This window comes from Helianthus annuus, chromosome 5, assembly GCF_002127325.2.
Source record: "Helianthus annuus cultivar XRQ/B chromosome 5, HanXRQr2.0-SUNRISE, whole genome shotgun sequence".
NCBI classification, from domain to species: Eukaryota; Viridiplantae; Streptophyta; class Magnoliopsida; order Asterales; family Asteraceae; genus Helianthus; species Helianthus annuus.
Window position 1 is genome coordinate 20,908,106 of NC_035437.2, and position 20,034 is coordinate 20,928,139.

The window sequence follows — 20,034 nt, forward strand, 5'->3', positions numbered from 1 at the left end:
CAATGCATATAAAGGAAAATTCTTTCATTTAGATTAAGAGTAGATCAAAATTTTGTAATTTGAATTGGGAGAGATGGAGGGATTTTTCTATTCGCTATATGATCTTGTAATTTTGTCGGTTTTCAACTTCTTGTTGACCCGCCTTTCTATATGTATATTATATAGAAGCTTCCCCTGTTAAAAAAATAACTTACTGTCGGTTATTAAAACAATAATAATATTTAAAAGGGTTAAGACATGTTGAATGTCAAATCTCATATGTCATCGATATTGCTCCTACGTATTACACGAAATGTTTACAAATGTAAATGTCAATGACATCTGCTTTGTAAATTTGAATTTTTATTTCCCATTTAATTTTTAAAAATCAACGGACTTAAAAGAGTGTTGTCTTTTTTCAATTATTCGTCTTCATCGCTATTAAGGTTTATTAATTCGTGATTTTTAACTTTTTTTCATCCGTCCACCAAGATTAAGGCGCACACAGAGAGCAACAGAACTTCTAGAATAATTCAAATGGTTATTTTTTAGTCAAATGGTTAATTTGGAATTTGTAAGATCAAAATGGTTGTTTAGATGATATATTTAATTATGGAATGTTGTATTAGAGAGCAACAAAACTTTTAGAATAATTCAAATGGTTATTTTTTAGTCAAATAGTTAATTTAGAATTTGTAAGATGAAAATGGTTGTTTAGAAGCTACAACTAATGTTCGAATTTCTTGAGCAATAGATAACATCGATCCAGCCAGATTGTATAAATTACTTTGCTATATTAAGTAGTTTTGGTATTTAACAAACGATAAATGTATGTTTTAAAACCTGCTGCCAGCTTACACTACAAAACATGCAACCGATACACGAGAGAAGCGTATTTCCTTAAAATGATATACTTAAATACAAAGTATTGTGACTTTTCCATCCATGCTTCTAGAACGTGTGATTATTAATTATTGTGTATGATACGCGCATTAGATTAAGCAGTTATGTCGGGAGTCAGTAACAAGATTATAGAAGAATAACTAAGCATAGGGTATAAATTGGCATCAAGAAAATGTGCATACTGTTTGATGGCTACCTCTCTTCCGGGGACATCATGACTTAAGAAATCAAACGGTGCAGGCTTGCTGGTGTCCACCAATGGGTCCCACCTGTAGCCCGGTCTTTCAGGAAGCGTAATAGTAACAGGTAAATGACTAGTGTTGAACGCGATATATACTTCTCCTTTTACCGAGTCCTTCTGCATTACACATCCATGTTAAGCACATGGTTATAATAGAAAGAATGAACCGAAGCATTACATCGCATACCATGGTGAAGGCCACAAATCTACTTGTTTCAGACCAATCTGGTGTTTCGGGAATATGTCCATGCCACTGCAATCTTTCTGCTGTTGGGAAGTCGTTTAAGCCAAGTGACTCGCATTCACTGTCGAAATCACTACTAGTTTTAGAAACATGATGTACAAACAGGGGCGTTCAAAAACAGCTGAAACTGACCGAACAGCCCAAACAAAAGCGAGTTGGTTGGTTTGAGTTAAAAAGATTCGATTAATGGTTCAATTTACATGGTTTGACAGTTTAACGGTTCGGTTTATGCGGTTTGGTTTACGCAGTTTAACGGTTCGGATTACGTGGTTTGGCGGTTTAATGGTTCGGTTGGTTTGAAACTTATAACTGGACAATTAAACTTTATTATTTATATTTGTTTTCATTTTTGGAATATGTAGTGACGTATGTATATTATAATATGAATCGTATTTATCATGTTAAAATAATTGATACAAACTAATAATTTTGAAAAAAAAAATCGGGTCAAGCCATCAAAACCAAACCGTTAAACCACAAACTAGCCGACCCAACCAGGCAAATTTTTATTTGTTGTTTTCCGAAACTGTAGTAAGCGGTTCGGCACAGATTTGACCAGGCCGTATTAGGATGATGCGCTTACTGGCGGAAATTGGTTATTAGACGAGAAAATCTGAAGAAGTCAGATGAAGACTCTTCTTTCTTATCCCATTGGAAGTAGTTAATCTGCAGAAAAAAGATGCCGTAAGCTCACAAAGCTTAAAATTCACAAAATGAGAAAACAAGCTTACATGGTTATCATGGCAATATGTGTTGTTGTTTCCCCCTTTTGTGTGACCATATTCATCACCCATATGTATCATGGGTACACCCTGGAAAGTAACATTATTGTACCAATTCAGAGTCAATGTAACAAACTAACAATCAGTATCAAGTTAAGAAACTTACCTGTGAAACCATTAGACAAAGGAAGAAGTTTCTCATTTGTCGTTTCCTCAACCTCTTTACCGAGATGCTAACAAATTCTCCCTCCTAACGTGTATACATTATGTGTTATTTTTAACACATAAATAAATCCAAATTATAAAAAGATGACAGGAAAAAAAGTTACCTGTCCGCAATTCCAACTGTTATTGTGACTATCCCCGTCTTTATTGTCTTCTCCATTTGCGAGATTATGTTTGTCGTTGTATGTAACCAAGTCGGCAAGGGTAAAGCCATCATGAGCGCATATGAAGTTTATACTGTTCCAGGGTTTCCTACCACCTTCCTGATGCATAACGTCAAGTAAGAAACGCGTACAGGTAAAGAACACAAAGTCTGAAGATGCATTTAAGCCACAAGGAGAAGAAATAAGATACCTGGTATAGGTTTGGGCTCCCACAAAGGCATTCAGCAAAAGCACCAGAAAATCCATCTGTCCCCTTGATGAACTGCCTTACTGTATCCCGATACTGAACAAATTAAAAGAAAAAAAAAAATCAGCACTGGATACTGAAATAGTTGAACAGAAAAAAAAATTAAATATTCAGGTCAATCACTTTTTTTTTAATTGCAGCCTGCTATGGCGCTACAATAGGTAATATACATCTATTAAATAAGAAGCTGACCATTTTGGCAAAAAAAAAAAAAGCAACACATATGCAAGAATATAAATGAGCTGTGATATAGAAAAAAATGTGATGCCTTGCTATGGTCCAAGAATGAACTATTTCATAAAGTAAAATTTTAAAAACTAAAAAGAAACATAGATAGTGCTGGTATTTGAATGTCAACCCTGAAATATATAACAGGACAGAAAGAAGTTCCCTGAAAGATAACTCAGTATTAAATAATTTAATTCTTTGGTAATAAATATGTTTTAGTGATGAATAGAACTCCCGAAAGCTTAAATTCCAAGTCTTGCCTAGTATTTGGTGGTTTGCCACTGTTTTACAAATGACAATAATAAACACAAAAGGCGAGCATTCACATCCTACCCTCTATATAATCTTTATCTCTAGATTTTAGAGAATAATTTAAAGAAACCATCCAAAACACCACTCCATCCCATTCTCTACAATAGAGAACAACTTAGAGAAAACAAAAGCAAACCTCTATATTTAGAGGCTCATATCCAAGCCTCTATAGTTTATTGTGAGTATATAAGAATAAAAAAAATAAATGAAGTGTTTGTGAGTAAGATAAAGGTAGAGATGAAGAATGGGATGTGTGAGGTTTTTAAAAAATAAACAACTTCTATAGAAAAGTGTGTTTTTACTTAAATTATGTAGATAGAGAAGGAGAATGGGATGTAAATGCTCGATAGACACTTTTCTTCTCTCTGTCCAAAATAATGAAAAAGATATATACCAAAATAGAAGCATAAGAACAGACCTTTCCATTCCATTCTGACCAAATGCCCCAATGAGGAAACGCGCCAACTTGGTAAAGCCCTCCACAGTCCCATGCTTCAGCTATAAGCTGTTGGAAATGACAATAAATAAATAAGTATGTGGATGAAATGGAACCTCTTTGATAGTAGCATAAGGTTTATAATTGATGATTCAACCAGACAAATTACCTTAACTCCTCGTAGTATTGGATCATTGCTAATCATGTCAATCAGTGGTGGGCTGCTGAGGGGTGAGCCAGTTGTCAGCAAATCATCTTCTAGCTGATTCCCATACACATTTACTGAATCCCAGAGGCTGAAAACCGGAAGCCACAAAAGTGGAAATGAACACTTGTGTTTTGTAATGTCAGCGAGACAAGAATCAGGTGGACGCTAGTCCAGATAAAATAACCTGCTGCCTCGTGTTAAGATAGAAGCAAGGTCAAAGCGAAATCCATCTACATGCATCTCTGTTACCCAATATCTGTATGAAAATTTCATACAATACTTAATTAAACACGTTCAAGGGTTCATCATTCATGCAAGTAGAATCTCATCTCATCTACCTCAGAGTATCTACTATGAACTGGCGAACGACTGGATGGTTGCAGTTGAAGGTGTTTCCACAACCTGAATAGTTGTAAAACTCTCCCTGAAAAACCATGCATAAATATCTGCTTTTGAAAGATTACCTGTCGAAGACACTTATCTATATATTATTATACCTTAGGTGCAAGCATATAGAAGACGCTGTTATCAACACCACGAAAAGATAATATGGGGCCATTCTCATTCCCTTCAGCGGTATGATTGAAAACCACATCCATGAGCACCTCAATTCCACGTTTGTGTGCCTCTTTAACAAGCTGTTTGAACTCATTTATTGCATTAATGCCACAGTTACGAGCACCAGCAGATGCATATCTTGACATTGGTGAGAAGTAGTTGACGGTTGAATATCCCCAGTAGTTTAACCTGGATAAGAGATTTATAATCTGTTAGACTAGACGACCTAGTTATGTACAAAGCAAACCAAATGAAACAATTTTTTTATATCCCAATTCCCAATATACATATCTTATTTTATCAGGATGTTAAAACTTACATACCTATAGTCGCCCAATACAGGATTGTAGCTGAAGTATTCCAGCTCATTGAACTCATGACATGGCATTAACTCTATGCAGTTGACACCAAGTTCCTACACCAAAATTAATAGTTTTAATAACTTTTCATCTGCTGAATATTAAGTGAAAATAAAATAACAGTACTCCCTGATGCTAGAACCATTACTGGAAATATCATAGGAGATCCCACATCAGCTTTAAATAGCATTCATAGTGTTGTAACACTTGATGAAATATAAAGGAATATGAAAAAAAGAAAAATGAAAAGAAAACGAATATGGAAAAAAATAAGCATTGGAATGAGATAAACTTGGTAATGATTGTATTATTATTGTGTAATTGTGATTTTCAATGATTACAATAGATGGATATATATAGACTTAGGTTAAACAACTAGGGCCGGCTGATATAGACTAGGGCCGGGCCTAAGTATCTACTAAATACAATGACTAATATTCCCCCTCAAGCTAAGGCCAGGACCGGACCTTTAGCTTGGACTTCAGCAATAGAAAACGATCTGATGGTAATGGTTTTGTGAACACATCCGCAATCTGATCATGAGTGGAGATAAATTGAACAGATAACTTCCTTTGAGCAACCTTCTCTCGAACGAAATGAAAATCTACTTCTACATGCTTTGTTCGGGCATGAAAAACCGGATTGGCAGATAAGTACGTGGCCCCCAAATTGTCACACCATAGGATTGGAGCCATCCGCATGGGAACACGGAGTTCAGTCATCAGGGTCTCGAGCCAGGTTAGTTCAGCAACTGTATTCGCCAGAGCCTTGTATTCAGCCTCAGTAGATGACCGAGAGACAGTCCTCTGTTTTCTGGCTGACCATGAAATAAGGTTGGATCCAAGATAAATAGCATATCCCCCAGTGGATCGACGGTCATCTGGACAGCCAGCCCAGTCTGAGTCAGAGAAAGCTGTTAAATTGTGAGCATCGGTGTAGGCATGTAGAACAGACGAAGAAGAGCTGGAGATCAGAAGGCCATGATTAGAGGTCCCGTGTAAATACCGGAGGATGCGCTTAACAGCAGACCAGTGGTTTTCTGTAGGGGAATGCATGAACTGGCAAACTTTGTTGACCGCATAAGTAATATCAGGGCGAGAAAGTGTGACATATTGTAATGCCCCAACCATCTGTCTGTATTTTACTGGATCATCAAATGGAGAACTATCACCAAGAGACAGAGAGACGCCAGTTGTGCATGGAGAGGGGACCGGTTGTGCTTTGGACATATTTGCACGAGCCAGCAATTCATTTATGTATTTCTGTTGGGAGAGAATGATGTCGGACCCACTTCGAACAACTTCAATGCCCAAGAAATAAGATAATTGGCCCATGTCTTGGATTGCAAAAGTCTGACCAAGAGACCGTACAATATGATCAATAGCACGGTTGTTGTTACCTGTCAGAATAATGTCATCGACATATACAAGCATATATAAAAGCGTCCCTTGATGTGAGTAGATAAACAAGGAGGGATCGGCTTTAGATCCCTTGAACCCGAGACTGACTAGGGCAGCCGAGAGCCTTTCAAACCAGGCTCGTGGAGCCTGCTTAAGGCCGTACAGAGATTTATGTAGCAGACAAACATGATCCGGTTTTGTAGGATCAACAAAACCCGGTGGTTGTTTCAGATAGACCGTTTCTTTGAGGTCCCCATGTAAGAAGGCATTCTGGACGTCTAGTTGTCGCAGGGGCCATTGTTTTGTTACAGCCAAAGAGAGGACAACTCTCTGATGGTGGTAGACTTAACCACCGGACTGAAGGTTTCGGTGTAATCTAGGCCAGCCTGTTGATGAAAGCCCTTGGCCACCAAACGCGCCTTGTAACGCTTAATGTTCCCATGTTGATCCCGTTTGACCTTATAAACCCATTTGCAGTCAACAATATTTGTATTAGGGGATCGTGGAACCAAAGACCAAGTACCATTACGAATAAGTGCAGAGTATTCTTCCGCCATAGCCTTACGCCAGTGAGATTCTTTGTTCGCAATGGTAAAGGAGGTAGGTTCACTGTCGGGTGAGGTAGTAGATGTATGAAAGGAAGATGGTTTATAAGGGTTGGTTTGTTTGGGGTTTGGCCGTAGGTTGGAAGGCCGGTGGCGAGGAGGTGGGGCGGGTTGGTTCGGTTGTGGGTGGACTGTAGTTGTGGTAGAGTTTGGTGGCTGGTGGGCTGGAGTAGGATGGGCAGAGGTGTTTGAGTAGTGATCAAAGGCATTTTGTGATGTGGTCGACTGAGTTTTTGGGCGCCGGGAATAGGTGGTTGGTGGCTGATCGGTTGTTGGTGGAGCCGGTTGTTGGGATGTTTGGGCTGAGTGGGATGGGATGGATTGGTCCGATTTGGAAGAGGTAACCGGTTGTGTGGTGGTGTGGGGTTGGGTTGGTTGTGGTGTAGGGTCGGTTATGGGACTGGGTGAGGTTGGAGCCGAGGAGATGTCAGGTTGGAAAGGAATGTTGTCAGTAGGGTAGGAGGAGACATACGGGTTGGGCTGTGAAGGACTGGGTGAAGAATCGGTGGGATTGGTACCGAAAGGAAATGTGTTTTCCTGGAACCGAACGTGGCGTGCAATATAGATACGTTCGGTGGCTGGGTCAAGGCAACGGTATCCGTGATGAGTGGTGTTATATCCAAGGAAGACACAGGGTGTAGATCGGAAATCCATTTTATGTGGATTATAAGGCCGGAGGTAAGGGAAGCATAGACAACCAAAAACTCGAAGGAAGGAGAAATCGGGCGTACGTTTGAATAGGTATTCAAAAGGAGACATGGTGGATTGTGTACGGGAAGGCATTCGGTTAATGAGGTAGACAGCAGTTTCAAAGGCATAATGCCAAAAACGTTGTGGAACATGTGCCTGAGACATGAGTGTTAAACCGGTCTCAACCACGTGACGATGCCGGCGTTCAACAATACCATTCTGTTCACTGGTATGAGGGCAAGAAAGACGGTGAATAATACCAATGGAGGTGAGAAAGGAGGACATGTTTCGGAATTCTCCTCCCCAATCTGATTGGACGGTTTTAAGTTTAGTGGAAAATTGTCGTTCGGCCATAGTAACAAATTGTTTAAATGTGGCGAAAACATCAGACTTGCGTGTCAAAGGGAACCACCACATAAATCTAGAGAAGTGGTCAACACATAATAAAAAGTAATGGTGACCATCACAGGAAGGCACGGGGGCTGGACCCCAAACATCACAAAAGACTAAATCCAGAACATGAGTACTCTTATAGTTAGCGGGTGGTAAATGAAGTTTTGTAGATTTGCCAACCAAACATGGATTACAATTAAAATCAAACGTTTTAGTAGAAACAGGTAAATGAAATTTAGAAAGCATAGTCTTGAACAATTGAGCATGTGGGTGTCCCAATCGTTGATGCCAGGTGGTTGTAGAAGCACGAGTTGTGGAGAAAGCAAACTTTGGAATGGGCTGTTTTGCAGGAAGTTTGAGAGTGTAAAGTCCGCCTTCACTTGGACCCGTGAGGAGGGTAGTGTGTGTAGACGTGTCCTTCACAGAAAAAAAAAGTGGCATGAAATTCAAAATAAACATGATTATCTTGACAGAATTTTTGAACAGAGAGTAAGTTTTTTTTGAGTGCAGGAACATGAAGGATGTCTTTTAGGTGAAATGTTTTGTTTGGAGAGGTAAAAGTTTTGGAACCAATATGTAAAATAGGGAGGGGCATACCATTGCCAACGTGAAGACTTTCATCACCAAAGTAAGGCTCGGCGTAGTCTAAACTGGACGTATCTAATGATGAGTGTCCATTGGTTCCGGTATCCGGAAGCCAATTGGTAGTGGGAGCTGGTGAGCGATAGTCTGCATAATTAGCAGACGGTTGTCTTGACCGGATGGTAGACGGGTCCCTGTTTGGACATTTAGAAGGGACATGTCCTATCCCACACCTGTTGCAAGAGCCATAAACCATGTTTTGATTAGATGCCCAACTAAACTGACCTGAGTTACGAGTTCCCTGGCTGTTGCGATTGTTGTAGTTTCTTCCACCTCGACCACGATTACCCCGACCACGGTTATGATTTGAAGAGGCAGACCTGGTTGTGTAGAAAGCCTGAGATGGAGGGTTGTTGGAGGAGCACGAAAGAGGCTGCAATTGATACCCTAAACGGGCAACAAGCTGCTGAATTGCCTGGACAGTATCAGAAGAAGCTGATGGTGAGTTGGCTGATGTGGCAGCCGTGAAGGCTTGGGCAGGGGCTGGCTCAACAGCAGATTTGTTAATTAAAAACTCGTGATCAGCAAGAAGGCCTGGAAGTTCATTAAAGACAGCCGTGAATTGTCGTGCAAATAGGGCCTGTTTGACTCCGTTGTATTCTTCGCGAAGGCCTGCAACAACTAGCATAACGATGTCTTTATCTGGCATGGGATGACCAATGTTGGCGAGAGCATTGGCATATTCCTGTGCTCTAGAAAGATAAGCTGCTGAGGTTTCATCTCCTTTCATCTGGATTTTTAAGAGCTGCATTCGCAGTGTAAACTCCCTGGATGAGGTTTGTGGAGCATATGCTCGTTCAAGACCGAGCCATAGGTCACGCGAGGTGACTCCCTGGACGTGTTGAAACGAAGATTCAGAAATAGTGGACATGATGAGCATGCGGACATGCGCATCATTTGACAGCCAATATGTATGGTTTGGATTAGGTTGGGCGGTGGGAGCTGTTCCTTCAGCGTCTTTTCCAGTGGCAGAGGAGGCAGTAATGGTGGCCGGGGGACATGGAATCGAGCCGTCGACATAGCCGAACAGGCTGTGTGTGACGAGGAAGGGCTGTAGCATGAGTTTCCAATGTCCATAGTTGGAAGGGGAAAGGGTAAAAGCAAATTTGTGAGAGTTATGTGAGGTTTTTTCTAGGGTAGTAATGGCTGCGATCTGTTGATCAGCCATGATTGTCGGCAGGAAAAAAAAAGGATTGAGGAAGGTAGAAGATGACGGCAGAAGGAAGGTACAGAACCCTAGGCTCTGATACCAAGATAAACTTGGTAATGATTGTATTATTATTGTGTAATTGTGATTTTCAATGATTACAATAGATGGATATATATAGACTTAGGTTAAACAACTAGGGCCGGCTGATATAGACTAGGGCCGGGCCTAAGTATCTACTAAATACATTGACTAATAGAATGGGAAATTACTCTGGTGTCTAGATATTAACTTTCCTGGTTTACCAAATTTAGTTGGTTATAATGTTCTAGAAATAATTATTTCATTTCAAACTGAGGGGTAAGCCTAAAGTGAACCAAAAGTAACTTAAAACAGTGAAAGTGAAGAAAGTATAGCCAGGCAAAACCCTAGGTGGCTAGACTCCAAAACATGAATGACGCTCGTCCACTTAGAATGTTGATTTTGGTGTTAGAAGGTTGAAAATCCATGGCCAATTTACAAAGAAAGATGATTTTGGCTTTAAATTTTTCTTGGGAGCAAAACTGAGAATGTGGACAAGATGAGAGCATGCACAATGCTTGCGGATGTGGGCCTGTCTGTAAATCCAGACGTCTAGGTGGCAGACCACCTTGCGATGTGAGTAAAGTCCGGCCCCAAGTCTTTGTGGTGTGGTCCATGGATTCAAACCAAGTCTATACAAATATTAAAAAAGATAAACTTAAATGGTGGTTTGTGGAGTTTGGTGTTGTGAGAAAATGGGGGTTTAAAATCTGACGTGGCATGCTGAGGTGGAGGTTTGTGGATGCTAGACTGAAGGTAACCATGATTGGGTCAGCATGCCCCATGTAGGATCAAAGAGTGTCAGGATTTACAAAATTGGGGTAAATAATTTATTTCTATTTCAGACCTTTTCTACTATCAACACGACAGATGGGTTCAGTTTTTGTTTATATTTTAGCTTCTAAGTTTACTGGTTATGACAGAGTGACTGAAAGAATAGTCTCTAGTATCAGATACAAATATACTATAACACTTCACACTTGTGATGATTAATTATAATGAGATTTTGTTGGGGATGTAGAAAGGACTTTTTGCATGTTATCGCCCACCCATTTGTTCATAATCTAACACATGGAGGTAAGGATGTTAAATAGCGAACCAGGGAACCACCACACCAGTTACATTATTGCTCTAAGTTTAAAGATTTGCATTTTAGTTTAGAAGTTGGGATGTCAACAAGATATTCAAGTTTACTATAGGTTAAAGTGATTGGATCCTGTTATTTATAAAAAAGATGCATAACTAAACACCACAAACCTTAAAAAATAGGTTGACAAATGAATGAGTGGTACATAAGTTTACTTTATAAAAAACTTATATTAATATGTCCACGTATACTGCTTAATGTAGCAAGCCTTGTACGACAAGAAATGCATAAGAATAAAACTATTTGAAAACTTTAGGAAATGTAATATTTTTAGGACGGTCAACTCACACACCCACCCACTAATCCTGCCCTAAAAATACACCTTTTGTCAACTTCATGGTAACATCATAAAGCGTATAATAATGATATTATTGGTAGACAAATAAACTCATAAACTTGTATGACACTCTGACCCAACAAGAAATTTGTTTTTGATTAATACATTTTAGAAGGAAACTCACTTAAAATATCTCGATTGTATGATTTCATGATTTTTTTTTTTTTTTTTGGAGAAATCAAGCCCAACATACACATAGTAACAAAGAGAGACTAAATCAAAGGCCAGGATGGGAGCATAAATGGTAAAGTACTAAAGTATACTCAGGATGTACCTTCAAATGATCGAGTTTGTCCACTACACCAAGGTAAGTGCCACGAGATTCTGTCTTGCTGGACTCGTGTCTTGTAAATCCACGAACATGCATTTCATAAATTACCAGATCTCTTTGTGCAAATGCCAGAGGTAGGTCTCCTTCCCAGTCAAACTAATATAAGAAGAATTATACATATAATTACTGCAGCAAGATGTGGAATGAGATGAAGCAAGAAAAACATCAACTCTTTCAATGTATTTCTTAGCTTTATTTCTCATTTACTCTTTCATTGTTTTATCCTGTGGTTTCATTTTTCCAGTGTCACTTAAAATGCAAGTAAGTATTAGAAAGAAAAATTGTTTAGCAAGGCTTGTAAGGCAGGTGATTTAAAAAAGAAAATAAAGTAAAGAAATACATTGAATGAAAACTTATTCAATAGGGTATCAAATAATTTGTTCTCAATATCTTGTTTTCATCAATCAATAAAACGTTATGCAATGCATCATATCTTTTGTAATTTTCTATTACCAATAGGAGTGAAGCTATTGATATGGTCAAGTGTGATACGTAAATGGATGGCTATAAGTCGCGTATCTTTTCAAATTTATACCTCATCAACAGAAGGAATTCTGCCAGCCATTTGGCTCCAGCAATCATCATCAGGTCCCAGAACACCAAACTCCCCCCTGCTTACAACAGCCTGAATAAGCACCAACAAAATCAACGCACATCAACCTTTCAGGGAATGTGAAATTGAGCATGTGTGCAGGTGCCAAGTCACATGCACAATTAACACGTATGAATGTAATATAAAATCCGAGATGTGACAGATGAAACAAGCTACCAACTTTAGCATACGGATCTAACAAGATCTGTGAAGAATCATAATAATGCCCTTCCTCAGGACAAAACTCTCCATCAAATTTGTATCCATAGAGCATGTCTGTGAAATCTCCCTTTAGAAACACATGCCATACATCTCCGGTCTTATTGGTAAGTTGATCCAGAGGTATCTCCTCAGTAATTCTTTTCTGCATCAAGTGAAATGAATAAAGACAACTGTTCTGATGATAAATTCAGACATATACTTCACTTACTTTATGTGGATAAAGTATTCTAATAATTAATATGATCGCACACTAATTTGTTGTACTTCTACTCTTCTACATAAGCATAATTAGAAGGCCACCTCAGTACCTATTTAACGAGGTCAATTTTCTAAATGACAATTAACATAGAATTGCATCGATTGACTCGCCATTAATTTAGATGTGTCTCAATGTACAACCAATCTAAGCAGTAAGCACATAAAATACAGCCAAACTGTCAGTTGTGTGCACTAGGGGATTTTAACACAAAATATTGATAACATGGCATTATGGTTATGAATGATTTAAGCTTGAAGCATGTAGGTATTTCAAGGGTTCAGGCTCACCATCTTTATAACTTTATATAGACAAGTGATAAAACCACAACACAATAATATAAGCAAAAAAACATATCAACATTTAATATCAAGTTACACCTCAACATGTCAAATTGATGACTCATGATGTGGCCATACTCATTGGAGTCATTGCTAAGAAAAACTAAAGATCAAGTAGAGAAGGCAATATTTGTTAGCTTTTTCACTTGCTGGACTATCTGATGGCTAGAAAATAATCAATAGCTTACCATGAAACTTCAAATTTTGCTACCATTAAGAGCTGATCTTCTACTAGATGAATATACATGTATATGCAAGTTCAGCAAAGTTATTTCATGGGAATAAGTAGTGCATGTATTCCATAATGGATTGCTAGATACAATATATTTCTATGGAGATTGAGCAAAACTAGTGCACCTTCTGCAACTTTGGCCAGCCCTTTGTGAATTATTTATATCCTAAGGTCTCATGGATTTAATATATACCAGTATCACTTGATCAATTGTTGCTGATTAACAATAACAATATAATGTTTTGAGGCTGATGTTCCCTTATTTTTTCAGATTTTATAACAATGATTAACCCTTGTAGATATTCAGGTGATGATCACATCCATACACATGATTAACTTTATATTGATCAACCTCATCAATATTTTGCAAACACTGATGCAAAGTTGAACAAAACTAACACTCCAGTAAATTTTTACCCACTCAGACCTGATAGGTGGGTACATTGATAAGTGTCAGACTAGGATGGACCATTTAACACTCTGTAGCAGGTGATTTTACAATTTAGTCCTAATCAAAAGAAGAAAAAGAGTTTTCCACACTAATTAGAGCCCAAAAACACATATATACTAATAAAAAAGTAATGAGAAATATAACTAACGAGTAATGACATAAGTAGAAACTAGAAACAGATGCTAACGAATCTACTTTTATGAAAATTGCACCTTCTATTTATTGTTAGACCACTTAATATATTATAGTTTTCATTCTGCCCACTGCAGTTGCAGTACTGTTGTGTATCTAGTCATAATCACAACATTTTAATACAATTAGTTCAGCTAAACTGCAACAAAAGTAATTAAATAAACAAATTAGGAGTGTATAAGTGTCATCCAGAACTATGAACTTTTCATCCGGAGGTTGATTGAATCTGAAACTTGATCCCCATCCGCAAGTTTCACAAGTTGCATGATTGCATCTCATCCGAAAGTTGTAATGCATCCGAATCTACTGAGTTACGATTAGTTTTCTTTGTTTGTTAGCTTTCGCTTCTTTGTTGTATACATACAACAAGCTTGTAAGATTATTCAAGTTAATTAATGAACTAATAAAAAATTCCCCTAATAGTTGTTCAAAATTTACATGGTATCAGTTCTAAATTTGTTCGCTTCTGATCAATTCATTTGTCTGATTTCTGTTCATCATCTCAATCGGTTGATTGTGTGATTTGCTTGATCATCTCAATTCAGTTCAATCTGTTCTGAATTGCTTTATTGATTCTGGTTTCAATGGTCGTTAGATTTAGCATTTGTCTGGATTGCTTTATCGAGTCATTGATTCAATCACATATTCATCTGTTTCATCGTTATGTTCGAATCTCATCGATTTCAATCAATTTATTCAATCTTGAATCAATCACTGATTTTCATTCTCACTTTCATTCTAGTCGATTGCAATCCATTTCCTATTCTACTTTCGTTCAATTTCAATTTCATTTCTTAAATCATGTCTAAATTAACAAGTGTGGAATCAATTCCTCAAGTCTACACAAATGGTGAGCAATTGTATCAGTTTACAAAAGAGCTTTTAAGATATTTCCCAAGGAAATTCCTAAGTAATTTGTTTACTATTTCTGCATGTTCCATTGAGCTTCTTCAATTAATGATGAAGAGTATAATACTCACAGTTAATGATTTAAAAAGAAACTTTAACATAATCCTCTGCGTCCTAGTCTCATAAACCTTTTATAAGCATCAATCACTATGTATAAAATATCTACTGTGACAATTTTCGGCAGAACATAACGAATCAATAACGGTTATACCTGAGGCAAATCAGAGGGAGTCATCAAGCACAGAGTCGCAGAAGTGGCATTATGCGAATAAATGGCGAAATTGACACCATCCTGAAGCACCGTAGCACCAAACGGCGTCGGATTACCTCGCAGAATTTGAAAGCGGCGCGGCGACGGTGGCGGTTTCTCCTTCTCGACGACCGCCGTATCCAATTCTCCGGCGTCGCCTGCATTAACCGCTACGGCAGCATTGGTGTTTCTCTGGCTTGTTTGAAAGTTGATGTGAAAGTTAGGGTTTGTGAATTGGAAAGTGTGAGTAGAAGTGAGTTTTGGAGTGTGAAATAGAGAGTAGGAAGTGGATCGGAGAAGTTTCTCCATTGCAGAAGCATGCGAAATGCTTCGAGATTCGAGTCAGTTGCAGAGATGAGTCAGGGTTAAAGAATGAATGTATGTGGGACTGGGGAAGGATTTCTTTTTAGATTTTTAGTTGTTTTTTTAGTATTCGTTAAATCCCTATCCTCTTTAACGGTCTTTCTATTGATATAAATTTATGTATTTCCTAGGATTAGAATCAAATACAAAGGATCCTGATTGTAAAAAGTGTAAGAAGAATTTATAGAGTGACAAGTGTCCAATAACCTAAAAAAACCCACTACACAAAAAAACCCACTACAAAAAAAAAAAAAAACCTTAAACATCCACCACCACCAAAAACCTAAACCTCCACAAGGTTTTTGGGGGGGTGTGGGAGGGGGGGGGGGGGGGTTAGGTTTTTTTTAGGTTTTTGGGGGGTGGGGGGTTTAGGTTTTTTGGGGGTTTTTTGTGAGGTATAGTTTTTTTTTTTTTTTGCCGGGGGTGGGGGGGTTTAGGTTTTTTGGTTGGGGGGTGATGAAACAATGGTTAACCGGGCAGGGTTAATACACTGGTCTCGTCAAGAAGGGTTAATCCCTTCCTCCCGAGGATCGCTGGCTGGATCACCGGTGGTTGATCTCCTGCACAAGGAAACAAGCCGTGACTCGTAACAAGGAGGATGGGGTGGGGGGTGCTCCTTGTTACCACTCTCCGGCGTGAGAATCAGTAGTTTGCTTGGGAAGCAAAGTAAGATAGTAGTAGTAGTGAGAGAGTTGTGAAGAGATACCTCAAACCTGGTTTGGGGTTGATATTTATAGCCGAGGAGTGGAGGAGGATGATGATGGATGGACTGACGACGTGCTGCACCTTTGCAGGTGTGTCAGGCTTGTCGGTTATGGAGGTTACGCCACGTCAGTCCATTGCTTACGTAGATCTGACAGGAAACTGCCATTGGTGCCACTTGCACTGTGGTGTCAGTCCCACTTGTTGAATGCATAGGATGCGGTGCAAGCCGCATCGCTACGTGCGGTAACATCTGAAGTTACCGCGTCTCCTACTTGTGATCAAGGAATACGCGAGATGCGGTGCTAGCCGCATCGTCGTCTTGCCTGCATCCCTTGTCGTGACGAAAATGCCCGTATTGAGCGGTGTCAACCGCACCGTTACGTTCATCTCCTTCTGTGCCTAAGGTAAGGCTTTCTTTGTATTGATAGAAGTGTTCGCTGGATGCGGTGCGAGGCCGCATCGCTGTGAATACTTCCGTTTTCATACACCAGATGTGATGCTATGTCGCATCACTCTACCGTTCTCATGTTCCATGTAAGTCCTCCGTCGTTACTAGATAGATTGGATTCAACCCTTGTGCCGACGCGTTCTCGCATGGGCACAAGTAGGTTGTTAGCTAGTGGGGGTTTTGGTAAGGGTAATGGTCACTCGCGGTCGATGCTGACGCGAGATCTGGGACCATACCCCTTCAAGTCCCCCCAGTCTAGTGTTGCTGCCACATACAAGTTGTATGTGGGAGGAGTACTGGACTATGGTGTTTGGAAGGTAGTTTGGAGTCTGGAGAAGATCCTAGACCATGTGTGGTCTTTTCTGTATGTAAATCAAGCTGGAGGTCTGGAAGGGTCATCTGACGCCTCTTCCGTATCGGTGAAGGAATCTTCGTCTGATTCGAGATTCTCAGCCGATTTATGTCACCAGGTGGCTTGCCACCTGTTGTTGTGCCGAAGGTCTCTTGGAGACCTTGTTAGTAATGCTGCACAAACTTCGAACCAACCTCTGAGATGGTGGTTTGAAGGTATGTAGAGGTTTCCCATCCTTTAAAGGTGGTCTTTTCTTCATACCAATTGTTGAATTGGTGCATGAAGAAGAAAAGAAACTTTTGGACCAATCTTTGAGACTGGGATCAAAAGTTGTTGATGCTTGTAAGTGCTTTGCTCAAGCTCTATGTTCAGCATCTAGCTATGAGACGACGATCCCTTTTTTGTTGGGTTTTCGTGTTTGTCGTCATAGCTCTCTAGTAACCGCACGTTCTTTGCGGTTACCTCGTTGCGTCATTGTTGGCCATGTTTGGTCGAACAATGTATATTCGTACTATGGGTAAATAAACATGGTCATAGGCAAGGGTATGCCCACCATTGTTTATTCTATGCGGCCCATAAGCGGGCAAACAAAGTCATAAGCAGACTTGTTACCGCTGTTCGGACGCTTGTTGTTCGACGAGGGCTCGTTTAGAGCGCTTATCTGCGTTCGTTTTGGAGCCACTTACCTTCCCGCTCCAATACCGAGTTTGCCTTGCAGTAGCATTGCTCGGTGATGTGGAGTGAGCTTGGCTCTTCCGTAGCAACCACTCTGCGGAAGCTATGGTTATGTCCGTAGCTCCTCGTGAGTGTCTGTGGTTTTGCATTACCAGATTTGCTCGAAGCGGGTGTGGCTCGGATGTGGCTCTTGAAGGTTCAGGAGACAGGGTTGCTGATGTGCGTTCGCGTGCATTCCCTTCCTTCCTTTTGTTAAAGAAGGTGTTTATGTACCCTCTGCGGTTGTGAACCGGACAGGAGGGATTTGAAGCTTGAAGAGAATGAAGGCAATGCGGTTCCCCTGTGTCTGAGATGCGGTTCAGTCCAACGGACAACGCTGGTTCTGAGCATCTGACACACCTGAACGGGCTCGTGTGTGTCATGTCCGCATATTCCACGTGTGCTCGTGGGTAGTGCGGATATGTATTATACCCCCTTAGTGTAGAGATATATATTTTTACCTATTTTTAGGGGTATGTTAAAAAACGACATGCGGTATGGGTTATGGTGCGGTATACCAGAGAAACCGCATGCCGCTTATAATTGGATAATGTAGTCGTTTTTTGTTGCATATGTGGCTGATCTCACGTGTGAGTTGGTGGAAGTTGGTGAGATCTTCCTGGCATGTGCTGAAATGAAAGGACGTTTGCACTGCCCGAGGCATTAAATGCACTGTAGCGAAGAGTGTAAACGTCTCTTGTGTCAGGCGCGTGGGCGGCCACGCGCGCGTGATAACCGTCAGCGGAAACGGCGCTCGACATGTGGTGTCATACGATTCGCTCTTTTTGAACGTGATGATTTGTTTTCTCCCTCCGCATTAATTGCGATGGGTATATAAGGGGAAACCGTTCGTGGTTTCCCCTCACTTGTTTGAAATTTCAAAAATTTGCCGGTGAGAGAAAACTTGTTCTTTGTCTTCTCCGACGAAATTCCTTGAAGTTCCAGTGAGGGTTTTGGTTTTTCTACTCACGTTCCTTCATATCTCTGATATTTTCTGATGGCTGAACCATAAAATCCACACAATATGGAGGGTGAAAACCCTGAACAGCCGGTAGTATCGGCCGATGAAGACGAAGATGATGACGTTGACGTTCCCGGTGGTGGGTTACCGGTGTTGAAGTGGTTAAAGGGTGGTTTTAAACTCCTGATGGCCACTGTGCAGATGGCCAAAGATTGGGATGCTACCTACCCACAAGTGGGGGACACCGGTGCCGATGCTCCGGCCGGTTATATAACCTTGTGGGCTGATTTTTTCACCGACGGCAACCTTAGGTTGCCGGTGACGGTGTTTGTTGCGGAGGTATTGGAGTATTATCATCTCCATATCTCCCAACTTAGTCCTTTCGGAATGTTCCGAATTAGGAACTTTGAATACACATTCCGTGCCCATTGCTTGCCCATTACAGTGGAAAATTTCCGGCGGTTCTACCAGTTGACGGTGAACACCGGTTTTTTCTCGTTTACTCAACGGCATGGGAGTTTGAAGTTGATGACGCCCTCTAAGGGTGTGACAGGCTGGAAGAAGAGGTTCTTCTATGTGAAAGCCTGTGCGGTCTATGCTACCATGTCTTTCAGGAATGTCAACGTTGGAGTTTCTGATGAAGATATTCCTGTTGCTACCGCAAAGACCGTGGACTGGTTCTCTAGGCTGCGGCCTATTGAACTCAAGAAGTTGGATAACGATCAACTGTGGATATTGCGGATGATGCTCTCGAGACCAGATAGGAAGGAAAGGCCCGTTTTGCGGGAAAAGGGTGGTGGTAAGCTCTTTACACTTTGTTATTTTCCTTACTTCCTAAGCCTTGTAGTAACCTGCATGCATGTATCAGCGGATGCGGTTGGCTTGTGGAGAATGTTTGAGCCCGATTTCGAGGGCCAGGTTGAACTGATTACGGTTGAGCTGAAGAAAGGCTTCAACCTTGAAATTCTTATCAACTTCCGCGTACCGTCGCGTGCGGTGCTGGATGCCCCGGTTCCGGGAGACGCAAGAGGTATGTCGTATGTGGCATTCGTTTGTGCAGTTTATCGTTTTGACTGGTTTTGTTGATTGTGTCAATCCAGGTATCCTTGCGGATTTGGGGAAGTTTGAGAAACGCGTCCCAAAAAAGACTGTGGAGAAGAAAACGGTGAAGAAAACCGTGCGGGGTCGTGGCAAGGGGAGTGCTGAAGGCTCAGTTGCCCCTTCTTCAGTTTCTGAAGCCGCAGGTACCTATCGATCTTGTTACCGGGGATATACCGATTACGTGGTAGTATCTGACACCCTTGAGGGTTTGGGTGTTATAGGTAGTGGTGCGGCTGCGGGTGGAACTGCTGTGGTTCCCCCCGTTGTTGGTGAGAAAAGAGGACCAGAGCAGAAGGCTGCTGATGGTGGTGAACCGAAACGTCGGAGACTGCAGACCAAGAGAGTT

The 20,034-nt window shown here is 40.5% G+C and overlaps 1 protein-coding gene across 1 annotated transcript; it reads right to left on the minus strand.

The window, feature by feature from the left end:
• Positions 1-857: 857 nt before the first annotated feature.
• LOC110940151 (isoamylase 1, chloroplastic) lies at positions 858-15,426 on the minus strand. The gene is made up of 17 exons (XM_022181712.2): positions 15,006-15,426; positions 12,373-12,555; positions 12,135-12,224; positions 11,543-11,695; positions 4,791-4,882; positions 4,407-4,656; positions 4,248-4,333; positions 4,094-4,165; positions 3,871-3,997; positions 3,684-3,770; positions 2,669-2,761; positions 2,419-2,577; positions 2,256-2,339; positions 2,099-2,179; positions 1,951-2,033; positions 1,311-1,428; positions 858-1,240 (listed from the first exon to the last, which is right to left on the minus strand). The coding sequence occupies exons 1-17, from the start codon at positions 15,351-15,353 to the stop codon at positions 977-979; spliced, it is 2,370 nt and encodes a 789-aa protein (XP_022037404.1). The 5' UTR covers positions 15,354-15,426; the 3' UTR covers positions 858-976.
• Between the last annotated feature and the right edge of the window lie 4,608 nt (positions 15,427-20,034).